This window comes from Salvelinus alpinus, chromosome 23, assembly GCF_045679555.1.
Source record: "Salvelinus alpinus chromosome 23, SLU_Salpinus.1, whole genome shotgun sequence".
Classification (NCBI taxonomy): domain Eukaryota; kingdom Metazoa; phylum Chordata; class Actinopteri; order Salmoniformes; family Salmonidae; genus Salvelinus; species Salvelinus alpinus.
Window position 1 is genome coordinate 13,731,193 of NC_092108.1, and position 15,455 is coordinate 13,746,647.

The 15,455-nt window shown below is 44.8% G+C and overlaps 1 protein-coding gene across 2 annotated transcripts in view; it reads left to right on the plus strand.

Moving 5' to 3' along the window:
• The first annotated feature begins 6,053 nt into the window (after positions 1-6,053).
• Positions 6,054-15,455, plus strand: part of LOC139550273 (calmodulin-regulated spectrin-associated protein 2-like) — a 69,603-nt gene continuing 60,201 nt past the window's right edge. For both annotated transcript variants that reach the window (XM_071361057.1, XM_071361059.1), the window contains exon 1: positions 6,054-6,732. In XM_071361057.1, the coding sequence (XP_071217158.1) occupies positions 6,594-6,732 (139 nt within the window). In that variant the 5' untranslated portion in view covers positions 6,054-6,593. The remainder of the gene's footprint in view (positions 6,733-15,455) is intronic.

Below are 15,455 nucleotides of genomic sequence, written 5' to 3' on the forward strand. Positions count from 1 at the left end.
CGTCTGAGCGGTTGGGTGGTATGCCCTCACCCGTCTGAGCGGTTGGCTGGTATGCCCTCACCCGTCTGAGCGGTTGGCTGGTATGCCCTCACCCGTCTGAGCGGTTGGGTGGTATGCCCTCACCCGTCTGAGCGGTTGTCTGGAATGACCTCACCCGTCTGAGCGGTTGGGTGGTATACCCTCACCCGTCTGAGCGGTTGGGTGGTATGACCTCACCCGTCTGAGCGGTTGGGTGGTATGACCTCACCCGTCTGAGCGGTTGGGTGGTATGACCTCACCCGTCTGAGCGGTTGGGTGGTATGCCCTCACCCGTCTGAGCGGTTGGGTGGTATGACCTCACCCGTCTGAGCGGTTGGGTGGTATGCCCTCACCCGTCTGAGCGGTTGGGTGTATGCCCTCACTCGTCTGAGCGGTTGGCTGGTATGCCCTCACCCGTCTGAGCGGTTGGGTGGTATGCCCTCACTCGTCTGAGCGGTTGGGTGGTATGCCCTCACCCGTCTGAGCGGTTGGGTGGTATGACCTCACCCGTCTGAGCGGTTGGGTGGTATGCCCTCACCCGTCTGAGCGGTTGGCTGGTATGCCCTCACCCGTCTGAGCGGTTGGGTGGTATGCCCTCACCCGTCTGAGCGGTTGGCTGGTATGCCCTCACCCGTCTGAGCGGTTGGGTGGTATGCCCTCACTCGTCTGAGCGGTCGGCTGTGAATACCGTCACCCGCTATATACTTCTAACTGATTGGTCTGGTTCTGCCCACTATAGTGCTGTCCAGTTAGAACATGATGTTGAGGCCCATCACTGTACTCTTGATAGTCACCACCACACACACACACACAGACACACAGACACACACACAGACACACACAGACACAGCTGTTTCCATTTGAAGATGTTTCTATGATTTTGGTCATCTGAATGACTTGGAATCTTATTGTTGTGGTTATTTCAATGCACGCACAACGTTCAGACATTCCTGTTACTGACGACAATAAAAAGTCCTCAGAAACATGGCGTCTTCTCCATTCAGACGACGATAACACTCTGACCTGAGTGTGCGGGTGTATTTCCAAGCGCTCTGATTGGTTGGGAATGGCAGGGCTATGATGGGTGAGGGATAACTAAGGTAACAAGGGAAACTGAAGGGACTGTAAGGGGAAGTTAGGTAGAGAGGAGAGGAGCAAGACGGCCTTTTTTACAGTTTGACTCCGTTCCATTTATTCCATTCCATCCTCCTATAGCTCCTCCCATCAGCCTCCTCTGCCTCCTATAAATATAAAGATTTATATGATTTATCTTTGGTGTAAAAAGGTGTACGGTCAAAAAGTGCAGAGCCCAGAGGTTAACACACGCTAAAAACATGCACTAACCACTGTCCCAATGGAATCCAATCTCTATTACGTGGTTGAAGCGTGCTTCAACAAGGACAGTATCCTCACCATATCAAGAGTGGCAGGTATTCTAGTTGTTAGAGCATTGGGGCAGTAACTGAAAGGTTGCTGGATTGAATCCCCGTGCTGACGAAGTATAAATCTGTCGCTCTGAACAAGACAGTTAACCCACTGTTCCCCGGTAGGCCGTCATTGTAAGTAAGAATTTGTTCTTAACTGACTTGCCTAGTTAAATAAATAAAATTAAGAACAGGAATGTGTACATCTGCCAGAGAGCTGGTGGTAGCTCTGTCCTGTGTGACCCAGTAGGCCCACCCCTGGTAAATACAGGCTTGGACGTTCTCTCCATGTTTAAAAATACCCATTGCTGGGTTCTTATATGAGGAGTTAGTTAATATAGCCACTGTAGGGTTGCAGTGCGTCAGGACTCTCTCATTTGGTTCTTGTTAGCAGGTTTCTTCATTTGATTCCATAGAAAGTCTGTCCTATTATTCCATCAAATTGTATCCACATTTAATCTGCAGTGCAGACATCACTCTCTGAAAGTACTTCACCCAACACAACACAACATGCAGAGACATGTATTTATTTATGTATATTTATTTAACCTTTATTTAACTAGGCAGGTCAGTTAAGAACAAATTCTTATTTACAATGACGGCCTAACCCGGCAAAACCCGGCTAATTGTGTGCCGCCCTCGGGGACTCCCAATCACAGCCGGTTGTGATACAGCCTGGAATCGAACCAGGGTCAGTAGTAACGCCTATAGCACTAAGATACAGTGCCTTAAACTGCTGTGCCACTGTGTAAATGCACCATGTTCAATAGAATACATAATTCCCTTTGGCGTTGTTGAAGCCTTTCGGTCAGTGTTGAGCATTCTGGAACAGATATCCAAACTGGGTTCGGTAGGATCACTGATGTGGAAGTTTTGATGTAATTAAGTAGCTAAAGACTGCCATCTACTGGGCATTGAATAAAACTGTTCCATCGAAGTTATTTGCTTTTTGTACCAACACTGACCACTGCGTGGCGATAATTGAACACGTCAGTGTGAGTATTGTGGAAAATCACTGCAAACTGCACAGTCATCCAGGTCACACCACTATATCTAATAGACTATGGTGGACAAGCACGATTTAAATATTTCACTGTAGTACAGAAATTATACACGCAATAAAACCAATAAAATCCTATGTGTAGCTGTGTGTGTGTGTGTGTGTGTGTGTGTGTGTGTGTGTGTGTGTGTGTGTGTGTGTGTGTGTGTAAGGCGTAGGAGGAGCCTTTATGGGAAAGCACAGTAAATTACTTCCATTTGAGTCAGAAGGGAGCAATAGAGAGAGAGAGAGAGAGAGAGAGAGAGAGAGAGAGAGAGGGAGAGAGAGAGAGAGAGAGAGAGATTTTTATTGTTTATTTCACTTTTGTTTATTATCTAGTTCACTTGCTTTGGCAAAGTTAACATATGTCACCCATGCAAATAAAGCCTTTAAATTTAATTGAAAGGGAATTCTGAGAGAGAGAGAGAGAGAGAGAGAGAGAGAGAGAGAGAGATGTGGCTCGAGTTTTCTCTGGATAAAAGGCGGTGTGACGGGTCTTAAAAGGGAGAGGGCGGTGCATTCATTACCAAGCAGACACTGGGGTAGATACGCCACAGTATGGATGGCCAGAGACCCCACTCCTTCTTGTCTGACTCCGACATGCCTTATTGTCTGAGCTCTGTCATCACCACACATTGTAGAATAATAGTGAAGACATCAAAACTGTGAAATAACACTTATGGAATCATGTAGTAACTAAAAAAGTGTTAAACAAATCAAAATATATTTTATATTTGAGATTCTTCAAAGTAGCCACCCTTTGCCTTGATGAAGGTTTGCACACGCTTGGCATTCTCTCAACCAGCTTCATGAGTTAGTTACCTGGAATGCATTTCAATTAACAGGTGTGCCATGTTAAAAGTTAATTTGTGGAATTTCTTTCCTGCTTAATGCATTTGAGCAATCACTTGTGTTGTGACCAGGTAGGGGTGGTATACAGAAGTTAGCCCTAATTGGTAAAAGACCAAGTCCATATTCTGGCAAGAACAGCTCAAATAAGCAAAGAGAAATGACAGTCCATCATTACTTTAAGACATGAAGGTCAGTCAATCTGGAATATTTCAAGAACTTTGAAAGTTTCTTCAAGTGCAGATGTAAAAACCATCAAGTGCTATGATGAAACTGGCTCTCATGAGGACCGCCACAGGAAAGGAAGACCCAGAGTTACCTCTGCTGCAGAGGATAAGTTCATTAGAGTTACCAGCCTCAGAAATTGCAGCCCAAATAAATGCTTCACAAAGTTCAAGTAACAACATCAACTGTTCAGATGAGATTGCGTGAATCAGGCATTCATGGTCGAATTGCCGCAAAGAAACCACTACTAAAGGACACCAATAAGAAGAAGAGACTTGCTTGGACCAAGAAACATGAGCTATGGATATTAGACCGGTGGAAATCTGTTGGGATGAGTTGGACCGCAGAGTGAAGGAAAAGCAGCCAACAAGTGCTCAGCATATGTGGGAACTCCTTCAAGACTGTTAGAAATGCATTCCAGGTGAAGCTGGTTGAGAGAATGCCAAGAGCGTGCAAAGTTGTCATCAAGGCAAAGGGTGGCTACTTTGAAGAATCTAAAACATAGAATATATTTTGATTTGGTTAACACTTATTTGGTTACTACATGATTCCATATGTGTTTTCATAGTTTTGATGTCTTCACTGTTATTCTACAATGTAGAAAATTGTCAAAATAAAGAAAAACCCTTGAATGAGTAGGAGTGTCTAAACTTTTGACTGGTACTGGTACAGGTACAGCAGCCTCTAAAGCTACTCAGTAGGAGTGTCTAAACTTTTGACTGGTACTGGTGCAGCAGCCTCTAAAGCTACTCAGTAGGAGTGTCTAAACTTTTGACTGGTACTGGTACAGGTACAGCAGCCTCTAAAGCTACTCAGTAGGAGTGTCTAATCTTTTGACTGGTACTGGTACAGGTACAGCAGCCTCTAAAGCTACTCAGTAGGAGTGTCTAAACTTTTGACTGGTACTGGTACAGGTACAGCAGCCTCTAAAGCTACTCAGTAGGTGTGTCTAATATTTTGACTGCTACTGGTACTGGTACAGCAGCCTCTAAAGCTACTCAGTAGGAGTGTCTAAACGTTTGACTGGTACTGGTACAGGTACAGCAGCCTCTAAAGCTACTCAGTAGGTGTCAGGTTTTGGCCAAGACTGTTCGGGTTTTGGTCACTAGATGTCCCCATTGCACCTTTTTTGTACCTTTTGTTTTTCTTGCTCTAATTATTGTTTGCACCTGTAGGTCATTCCCTTGTTAGTATTTAAACCCTGTGTGTTCCTCAGTTCCTTGCTCAGTGTTTGTAAGTTAGCACCCAGCCTCAGCCCAAGCCTTGTTCTTTACAGATATTTATTTTATTGGATTTTCCAGAGGTTCTCTGGTTTAGTTCTTGTGTATATTTTGAGTAGTCTTTTTAAGGTTTGTTTTTTCCCTGCTGTTTTTTACCACTTTGTGGAGTTTCTTTTGTATTTTGGAGGATTTCCATTTTGTGCCTCTTGGCTTTATTTTTGGACATTGTGGATTTAGTTTCTTTGCCTGAAGATTTTGTTCTTTAATTAAACCACTATCTCTAGTACTGCTGTGTCTGCCTCATCTTCTGGGTTCTGACGATTATTAGTGACTGTTTCTCGCACCGGGTCCTGACAGTAGGAGTGTCTAAACTTTTGACTGGTACTGTATATAGGGCAGCAACCTCTAAAGCTACTCAGTAGGAGTGTCTAAACTTTTGACTGGTACTGGTACAGGTACAGCAGCCTCTAAAGCTACTCAGTAGGAGGGTTGATCTAGCATCCATTTGGTCTTTTAGATCATAATGAATAAGATTATATGGACTTAATCCCAGATCAGCACTCCTACTCTGAGATGCTTTATTCATAATAATAATAATGATTGTCTTAACTCGGTCTTCACCCCAAAGCTTCTCTGTCCTAAACCCAAACCACTGATTCAGGATCAGAACACCTCATCTCTGGTCCTGTGTGGCTCAGTTGGTAGAACATGGACTTTGCAACATTGAGACTGTAGGTTTGATTTCTGGGGCCACCCATATGTAAAATATATGCACACATGAGTTTAGGCCTACTGGAATTCTAAGTGCAGAGAAAATGTGTGCTGTGGGAATTGCATACTCTATACCAGGGATCATCAACTAGATTCAGCTGCAGGGTGATTTTTTTCTTGGGTGGGGGGCCGGAACATAACTACAAATAATTAGTAATCTGCAAATTGACCGCAAGAAGCCCAAACAGATATGTTTGCCTAAAACCTTGCTTACATTTGTATACGATCACGAATCTATTACGAATCTATTACGCGTGGGAATACTTGTGAACAGATTTCTTAAAATCAAATCACTTGGAGCTCATTTCCTGGTGTTTTTACAGTCTTTTATGGAAAAGTTTTTTTGTTGTTGTTCAGAACACTTTGGGGGCCAAATATAGCAAAATTCGGCTCGTGGGCCGCCAGTTGGGGAACCCTGCTCTGTCCACTGTATCCAGCAGTGTCTGTGGAATTTCTGAAGGACCGCGCAGGCGCACTAGGGAGATCGCCTTTGAGTCCAGTGCGGCAGGAAAAGCCAGGGGAGACGTCGTGGAGATTGAGGGTTAGGAGAGCAAAACAGTTATAAAGGAAAAAAAATGACAATTGCTTCCGTTTACTTATAACACCATCTTCAAAATATGAATTTAGCTATTCCTGTAAATAGAAGTCGGGTAAATGGGCGAGCAGTTTCGTAGATAGACGAAACGTTAGTCTACTGGAGGCTATGCTTGCTTGGCAAACTGAAGATAATGTCAGGGAATGGCTGAAAATCCCTAAACTAGTCTGCTGCAGTTGCCTGGCTGGAATTGTCTTCTCGTACTGAAAATATCGGACACATGGAAATAAAAACGGTTAGCTTGTAACCGTGGGCAGGATCCACAACACATCTGGGTGTGAGGAATTCCAGTCGGTCTTCGGTTCGGAAACGCATTCGAAGTTTGAACGTAAAGAGACATTTTGCTGCATCGAATTCCTTTTCACGGGATGTCATCTGCCGCCGACAGAATTCCACGAGTTAACTGACCATCTGCCTCTCGGTAACAGAGGCGGAGCGAGCCAGGCGTAAAGATGGGTGATGCGGCACATACCAAGGGGTTGAGACGAACCTTTATCGTCCCCTCGATCAAGGCGTTTGATCATTATGATTTCACAAGGGCTAAAATATCCTGTAGCTTCACATGGCTTGTGGCCAAAGCCTTTGGCTCAGGTAGGTGGCGCCTTTTGTTGTCTTCTCAATATTGGTGTGGAAATGTGTAACATTTTATGCAAAATGTTGACAAATTGTGTCAGTGTGCACATCATCATAATAGGGCCAATCATAATTGGTAACCGCGATATTTCTAAGGGGCCTAAATAGCATCTATTATCTGTGTTAAGAATTTGTTATTCGGCTCCAAAGTCCTTGATGAAACATCATCTAGACTTCACCACGCGCGAATGCGACAATGAAACACGCTAATTAGTCATTTTATTAGTCACATCTGGGCGCTCTAATTGACATTGTGTCTGAGGGGAAGCGCACGTGTGGGATGACTAACTGTTGCTCATTCCAATACCTCTGCCTTTTCTGTTCTCAACATGGCAGAGGGCGTTGTTGTTTACCTACCCTCTCCCATCTGCATGGATGTCTGTGACATTTGATTGATTAGCTATTGCAGCTGGTTGCTGGTGATCACAGCAATGGCCCAATGCCCTACAGGTTGTTGGACCATCTGAACAGTATTAGAAAGATCATTCCATGTGATTTGACCATTGACAACGACACAGTTGTTACTTCACTGGGTGATCTACACCGTTAAGATCAGAATCTATTCTAAACAATCAGAGGAACATTTCCTGTTGTTTCTGGATGAGAGACAGCGCTTAAGCTATATTAAAGGCTCCGATGGGGCCTCCAGTGTGGCTGGGGAAAGCCTTGGTCTGCAGACTGTAGTCAGAGCATCCCTAAAACGTTGAATTCCAACTGGCTCAGTGGCTCTGGGGTTGGTTGGAGGGTGACTGACTCCAGCTCTCTAATGAATGTTTTTAACTGGGCTACACTCTAACTACCATCGACTAAGCCAGCTGAACATGATTAGAAGCTCCTCATATAGTAAACTAAGCTTTTCTCAAGTGTATAAATTGGTGGAAAACCCTCACTAGAAGCTCATGGCGTTAACTGCAGGCCTCACCTCATTACTCATTCCTAGAGAATTACATGCTCTTAGCATAGCAGGAGTGGGCAGATTTTCTTTCTTCCTGTTCCTCCCGGTGACACATATTACTGCTCCCTTCCTGCACCAATACAGAGAACTGTGGCCCAATTCATCAGTCCAGTCTACACACACACAGCCATGTTTGGCCTAGTTACTATGGCTGTGACAGTAGTTTGACCCACAAAATGCTGAACATGTGCATGTACGTGTAACCGATGTGAAATGGCTAGCTAGTTAGCGGGATGCGCGCTGATAGCATTTCAATCGGTGACGTCACTCGTTCTGAGACCTTGAAGTAGTTGTTCCCCTTGCTCTGCAAGGGCCGTGGCTTTTGTGGCGCGATGGGTAACGATGCTTCGTGGGTGTCAGTTGTTGATGTGTGCAGAGGGTCCCTGGTTCGAGCCCAGGTAGGGGCGAGGAGAGGGACGGAAGCCATACTGTTACACACGTACACTTCCACAAAATGCTGAACATGTGCGTGTAGTACACTTCCACACTCACAAAATGTTTTCCTCTATTATGACTGATTCCAGAGGCATCTGTGGTTGTTGCTCTCCTGTGTGGCACTGGATCATTGACTAGGTGACTGACTGCTCTCTCTCTCTGTGTGTGTGTGTGTGTGTGTGTGTGTGTGTGTGTGTGTGTGTGTGTGTGTGTGTGTGTGTGTGTGTGTGTGTGTGTGCACAAATGCTTTGCGAGCAGCTGTTCTAGAATGTGCTCTACACAGACAGTCCTCTCCTGTCTCTGTAACATCTGTGGTGTTGGCATTGTGGAGACCCAGTCGGTGACAACATTTGTCTCCATTACATCACAACACAGGGGCCTGCCGGTGGGATCCTTGGGATGTCCCTACCCTGAACTTTAACCAACATTAGTCTCATCTTGTGTGAACTTATTAGCCACAATCAATGTGAGTGACAACAGCTTGGATCGCTTCTTTGGTCTGACTACATGAATGTTCGTACTGCATTGGAGAATAAGTAGTCTGACGTTAGTTTACATAGTGAGCAACTGAACAAAAATGTTACCTTTTGAAAGCCACTGCTAAAATACATCTAGTTATTTCTCAACGTTGTAGTCCAGTGCTTTGAATCAGACATTGTGAATTGCCGAAATAAGCTACAAGTTTCTAAGAATGCAATAACTGCATAGTAATAGGAAAGTGATGTTGCTGACAGCTGTACATGTTTTAATGTTCCCTCGCTGTGCTGTGCTCCAATTGGACGACTTCCTATGGTTGGCATAGTAAGGGTGGATGTTCCAGGTCCCGTGTTTGGACTTCCTGTGATGCTACTTCCTGTGTACTTCCTGTTTGATTGGTTGTCCTTGACACGGCAGCTTTTGATGAACTGGTGGAAAACTAAATCCTGCTCACTCTGTAAAGGGTGATCTGCACTCCACACTGTTACAAATAAGCCTGCTTTATTGGTCTAATAGAACCTTTCTGATGGCCATATTTTCATTTTCTTTTAAATTGAACCTTTATTTAACTAGGCAAGTCAGTTAAGAACAAATATGAACTGAGCCCTATAACGCCTGTTTGGTTCTTTATTGCACCATCTTTTCTAGCAGCACTTGTATGGCTGTTGTTAGCAAGACTGTGTTAACATTGTAAAGCCTAATGTTCCATCCACTTAAAGGTGTGTAGTATTGTTACTGCTCTAGGAGGCCTAGAGGGAAGTAGTCAGAGAGCTGGCAGTGTGGTGCCAGGACAACAACCTCTCCCTCAACGTCAGCAAGACAAAGGAGCTGATCGTGGACTACACATCTGTAGTGGAGCGGGTTGAGAACTTCAAGTTCCTCGGTGTCCACGTCACTAAGGATCTATCATGGTCTAAACACAGCAACACAGTCGTGAAGAGGGAACGACAATGCCTCTTCCCCCACAAGAGGAAAAGATTTGGAATGGGCCCTCAGATCCTCAAAAAGTTCTACAGCTGCACCATTGAGAGCATCTTGACTGGCTGCATCACCGCCTGGTATGGCAACTGTTTGGCATCTGATCGCAAGGCACCACTGAGGGTAGTGTGTGCGGCCCAGTACATCAATGGGGCAGAGCTCCCGGCCACCCAGTACCTCTATACCAGGCGGTGTCAGAGGAAGGCCCTAAAAATTGTCAGACTCCAGCCACCCTAGTCATACACAGTCCTCTCTGCTACCGCACAACAAAAGGTACCAGAAAACCAAGTCTGAGACCAAAAGGCTCCTGAACAGCTTCTACCCCCGAGCTATGAGACTGCTCAACAGTTCATCAAATGGCTACCCGGACTATTTACATTTCCATTTTTTCTTCACATTCTTGCACTGGCTCTGCACACTCACTGGACTCTACCCACACACACACACACATACTATACTGACACTCCAACATACACCCACACTACATATGCTCACACACACCAAACACACAAACACATGCATATTGACGCCACACACACACAAATTCACATAAAGACACACTTTCTCACTCTTCACATACGCTGCTGCTACTCTGTTTATTATCTATCCTGATTGCCTAGTCACTTTTACCCCTACCTACATGTACATAGTACCTCAACTACCTCGTAACCCTGCACATTGACTTGATACCGGTACTCCTTGTATATAGCCTCATTATTGTTATTTTATTGTGTAACTATTTCCCTTTTTGCACATTTTTCTTACTTTTTATCTCTGTATTGTTGGGAAAGCGCTCGTAATTAAGCATTAGACCTGTTGTATTCTGTGCATGTGACAAATAAAATGAGATTTGATTTGAGATTAGAGGTCGACCGATTATGATTTTTCAACGCCGATACCGATTATTGGAGGACCAAAAAAGCCAATACCGATTAATCGGCAGATTTTTTAATATATTTTTTTAGTAATAAGGACAATTACAACAATACTGAATGAACACTTATTTTAACTTAATATAATACATCAATAAAATCTATTTAGCCTCAAATAAATAATGAAACATGTTCAATTTGGTTTAAATAATGCAAAAACAAAGTGTTGGAGAAGAAAGTAAAAGTGCAATATGTGCCATGTAAGAAAGCTAACGTTTAAGTTCCTTGCTCAGAACATGAGAACATATGAATGCTGGTGGTTCCTTTTAACATGAGTCTTCAATATTCCCAGGTAAGAAGTTTTAGGTTGTAGTTATTATAGGAATTATAGGACTATTTTTCTCTATACGATTTGTATTTCATATACCTTTGACTATTGGATGTTCTTATAGGCACTTTAGTATTGCCAGTGTAACAGTATAGCTTCCATCCCTCTCCTCGCCGCTACCTGGGCTCGAACCAGGAACACATCGACAACAGCCACCCTCGAAGCAGCGTTACCCATGCAGAGCAAGGGGAACAACTACTCCAAGTCTCAGAGCGAGTGACGTTTGAAACGCTATTAGCGCGCACCCCGCTAATTAGCTAGCCATTTCACATCGGTTACACCAGCCTAATCTCGGGAATTGATAGGCTTGAAGTCATAAACAGCGCAATGTTTGAAGCATTGCGAATAGCTGCTGGCAAAAGGCACGAAAGTGCTGTTTGAATGAATGCTTACGAGCCTGCTGGTGCCTACCATCGCTCAGTCAGACTGCTCTATCAAATCATAGACTTAATTATAACATAATAACACACAGAAATACGAGCCTTAGGTCATTAATATGGTCAAATCCGGAAACTATCATCTCCAAAACAAAACGTTTATTCTTTCAGTGAAATACGGAACCGTTCCGTATTTTATCTAACGGGTGGCATCCATAAGTCTAAATATTCCTGTTACATTGCACAACCTTCAATGTTATGTCATAATTACGTACAATTCTGGCAAATTAGTTCGCAGCGAGCCAGGCGGCCCAAACTGTTGCATATACCCTGACTCTGCGTGCAATGAACGCAAGAGAAGTGACACAATTTAACCTGGTTAATATTGCCTGCTAACCTGGATTTCTTTGAGCTAAATATGCAGGTTTAAAAATATATACTTCTGTGTATTGATTTTAAGAAAGCCATTGAGGTTTATGGTTAGGTACACGTTGGAGCAACAACAGTCCTTTTTTTGCGAATGCGCACTGCATCGATTATATGCAACGCAGGCCACGCTAGATAAACTAGTAATATAATCAACCATGTGTAGTTATAACTAGTGATTATGATTGATAGATTTTTGGGGGGATTGTTAATGCTAGCTAGCAACTTACATTGGCTTCTTACTGCATTCGCGTAACAGGCGGGCTCCTCGTGAGACAGGTGGTTAGAGCGTTGGACTAGTTAACCGTAAGGTTGCAAGATTGAATCCCTGAGCTGACAAGGTAAAAATCTGTCGTTCTGCTCCTGAACAAGGCAGTTAACCCACTGTTCCTAGGCCGTCATTGAAAATAAGAATGTGTTCTTAACTGACTTGCCTAGTTAAATAAAGGTGTAAAAAAAAAAAAAAAAAATCTGCGTCCAAATTCACCGATTTCCGATTGTTATGAAAACTTGAAATCGGCCCTAGTTAATCGACCATTCCGATTAATCGGTCGACCTCTATTTGAGATCATAGGAGCTTTTGTCCATCCTCTCGGGGTTATGAGGTGGTTTTAAATTGGGGACAGTTGGCGGACTTTATATTGGGGACAGACAGTTGTTGTTGTGACTAGATGCTGAAGTGGCTAGGTCTGGCTGTTGAGTGGTAAATGCTTGTTATTGTCTGAAATAGCCCCCTTCATCTCTCTGGGTGGTGTCATGACGTTGGCCTGGGGGTAGGTTTATGACAGTCATAAATACCTCTCTCCCTTTTCCCTCTCTCTACCCTACTGATGTGACATTTGGTTAACATAGAGATTCTGGGAACATCAGAAGGTGGGGGGAAATGAACTATATTCTGGTAATCCGACCAACTGAACATATGCTGTGGTACTTAATGAATATGATGTCAGCTTGGTTGTCATCTGAAAACTAAAACAGCCGATACCGATTAATCAGCCAATTTTTATTTATATATATGTGTGTGTGTGTGTGTGTGTGTGTGTGTGTGTGTGTGTGTGTCTTTGTGTGTGTGTGTGTGTGTAATAATAACAATTACAACAATACTGAATGAAAAATGAACACTTTCATTTTAACTTAATATAATACATAAATAAAAATCAATTTAGTCTCAAATAAATAATGAAACATGTTCAATTTGGTTTAAATAATGCAAAAACACAGTGTTGAAGAAGAAAGTAAAAGGGCAATATTGCAGCCACAGGTCCTTTTGATGCTGCACTCGCGTAACAGGTGGTCAGCCTGCCACGCAGTCTCTTCGTGGATTGCAATGTAATCGACCATAATCGGCATCCAAAAAGGCCAATTACTGATTGTTATGAAAACTTGAAATCGTCCCTAATTAATCGGCCAACCTCTAATAGTAAGCCTAGCCTATAGAAAGCTAATGGGATTTTCCTCTTTTTAAGAGGCCATCACTCTGTTTTCTCCCGCAATTGCATAGCCTATAGAAATGTTACGCAACCTGAGCTCATGGGCTCTCATGAAGTGTTTGATTAGATTTTCACGTACATTTGCATTGATGTCAGAGTGATTAGAGGGACAATAGAGTGCTGAGTACGAGTCAGTTAGCAAGTTTGGTAGGCTAGTAATGACCATCAGCAGCATCATAGCTTGGAAAAGCCTAATTACCATGACTAAACGGTCACGTGGAATTTGACTGCCTTCATAACTCGTGACCGCCAGTGTGGTGGAAATACGGTCACCGCAACAGCCCTAAACATACACACTCTCTTGATCGCATGCATGCACAAACTCTGCTCTAAGGTAGGGCTCTGTGGACAGTTTTCTCAGCGTTGTCTCCTGAAAGGACAAAAACAAGCATAATGACAGGTTTCCACTAGCAACCACTGACACGGTCACCGCAACAGACCTAAACACACACAGACACACACTCACCTGAACACACACACACACACGCACACACACACACACACACACACACACACACACACACACACACACACACACACACACACACACACACATACACACACACCTGAGCGCATGCATGCACAAACACACACACAGGCCAGGAACACCGTCCTTGCCCCATATGCGCCCTTTCAACCCAACTGCCCCTCTGACTCAAAAACACTCACAGGACCCCCTGACTCATCATGTGAGAGAAGAGCAGGAAGTGGTGTAGTCTCTGAGGGCAGACTGCAGTACAGTATGTTGGCTTCGTTGAAGAGTAAATCCCATTTAAATCAACAGGATTAAGGCACGTACACACCTCACAGAGACTGTCTAAGTGGCCCAGGGCCTGGGCCTGTCCTACACACCTCACAGAGACTATCTAAGTGGCCCAGGGCCTGGGCCTGTCCTACACACCTCACAGAGACTATCTAAGTGGCCCAGGGCCTGTCCTACACACCTCACAGAGACTATCTAAGTGGCCCAGGCCTTGTCCTACACACCTCACAGAGACTATCTAAGTGGCCCAGGGCCTGTCCTACACACCTCACAGAGACTATCTAAGTGGCCCAGGGCCTGTCCTACACACCTCACAGAGACTATCTAAGTGGCCCAGTGCCTGTCCTACACACCTCACAGAGACTATCTAAGTGGCCCAGGCCTTGTCCTACACACCTCACAGATACTATCTAAGTGGCCCAGGGCCTGTCCTACACACCTCACAGAGACTATCTAAGTGACCCAGGGCCTGTCCTACACACCTCACAGAGACAATCTAAGTGGCCCAGGGCCTGTCCTACACACCTCACAGAGACTATCTAAGTGGCCCAGGGCCTGGGCCTGTCCTACACACCTCACATAGACTATCTAAGTGGCCCAGGGCCTGTCCTACACACCTCACAGAGACAATCTAAGTGGCCCAGGGCCTGGCCCTGTCCTACACACCTCACAGAGACTATCTAAGTGGCCCAGGGCCTGGGCCTGTCCTACACACCTCACAGAGACTATCTAAGTGGCCCAGGGTCTGGGCCTGTCCTACACACCTCACAGAGACTGTCTAAGTGGCCCAGGGCCTGGGCCTGTCCTACACACCTCACAGAGACTGTCTAAGTGGCCCAGGGCCTGGGGCCTGTCCTACACACCTCACAGAGACTATCTAAGTGGCCCAGGGCCTGGGCCTGTCCTACATACCTCACAGAGACTGTCTAAGTGGCCCAGGGCCTGGGCCTGTCCTACACACCTCACAGAGACTATCTAAGTGGCCCAGGGCCTGGGCCTGTCCTACATACCTCACAGAGACTGTCTAAGTGGCCCAGGGCCTGGGCCTGTCCTACATACCTCACAGAGACTGTCTAAGTGGCCCAATCTCCATCAAGAGACACAGTCCTAGAGGAGCTGACTGTAGTGTCAGTTATTGTGTGACCAAACTAACCTGTTCCTCTCTCCATCTACAGACACAGCCCCAGAGGAGCTGTCAGTTATGTAGCCTACACTCCAAAAGGGTTCTACCTGTAATCAAAAAGGGTTATTCAAAGGGTTCTCCTATGGGGACAGCCAAGGATCCCTTTTATGTTCTAGGGTTCTCCTATGGGGACAGCCAAGGAACCCTTTTAGGTTTTAGGGTTCTCCTATGGGGACAGCCAAGGAATCCTTTTAGGTTTTAGGGTTCTCCTATGGGGACAGCCAAGGAATCCTTTTAGGTTTAGGGTTCTCCTATGGGGACAGCCATGGAATCCTTTTAGGTTTTAGGGTTCTCCTATGGGGACAGCCATGGAATCCTTTTAGGTTTTAGGGTTCTC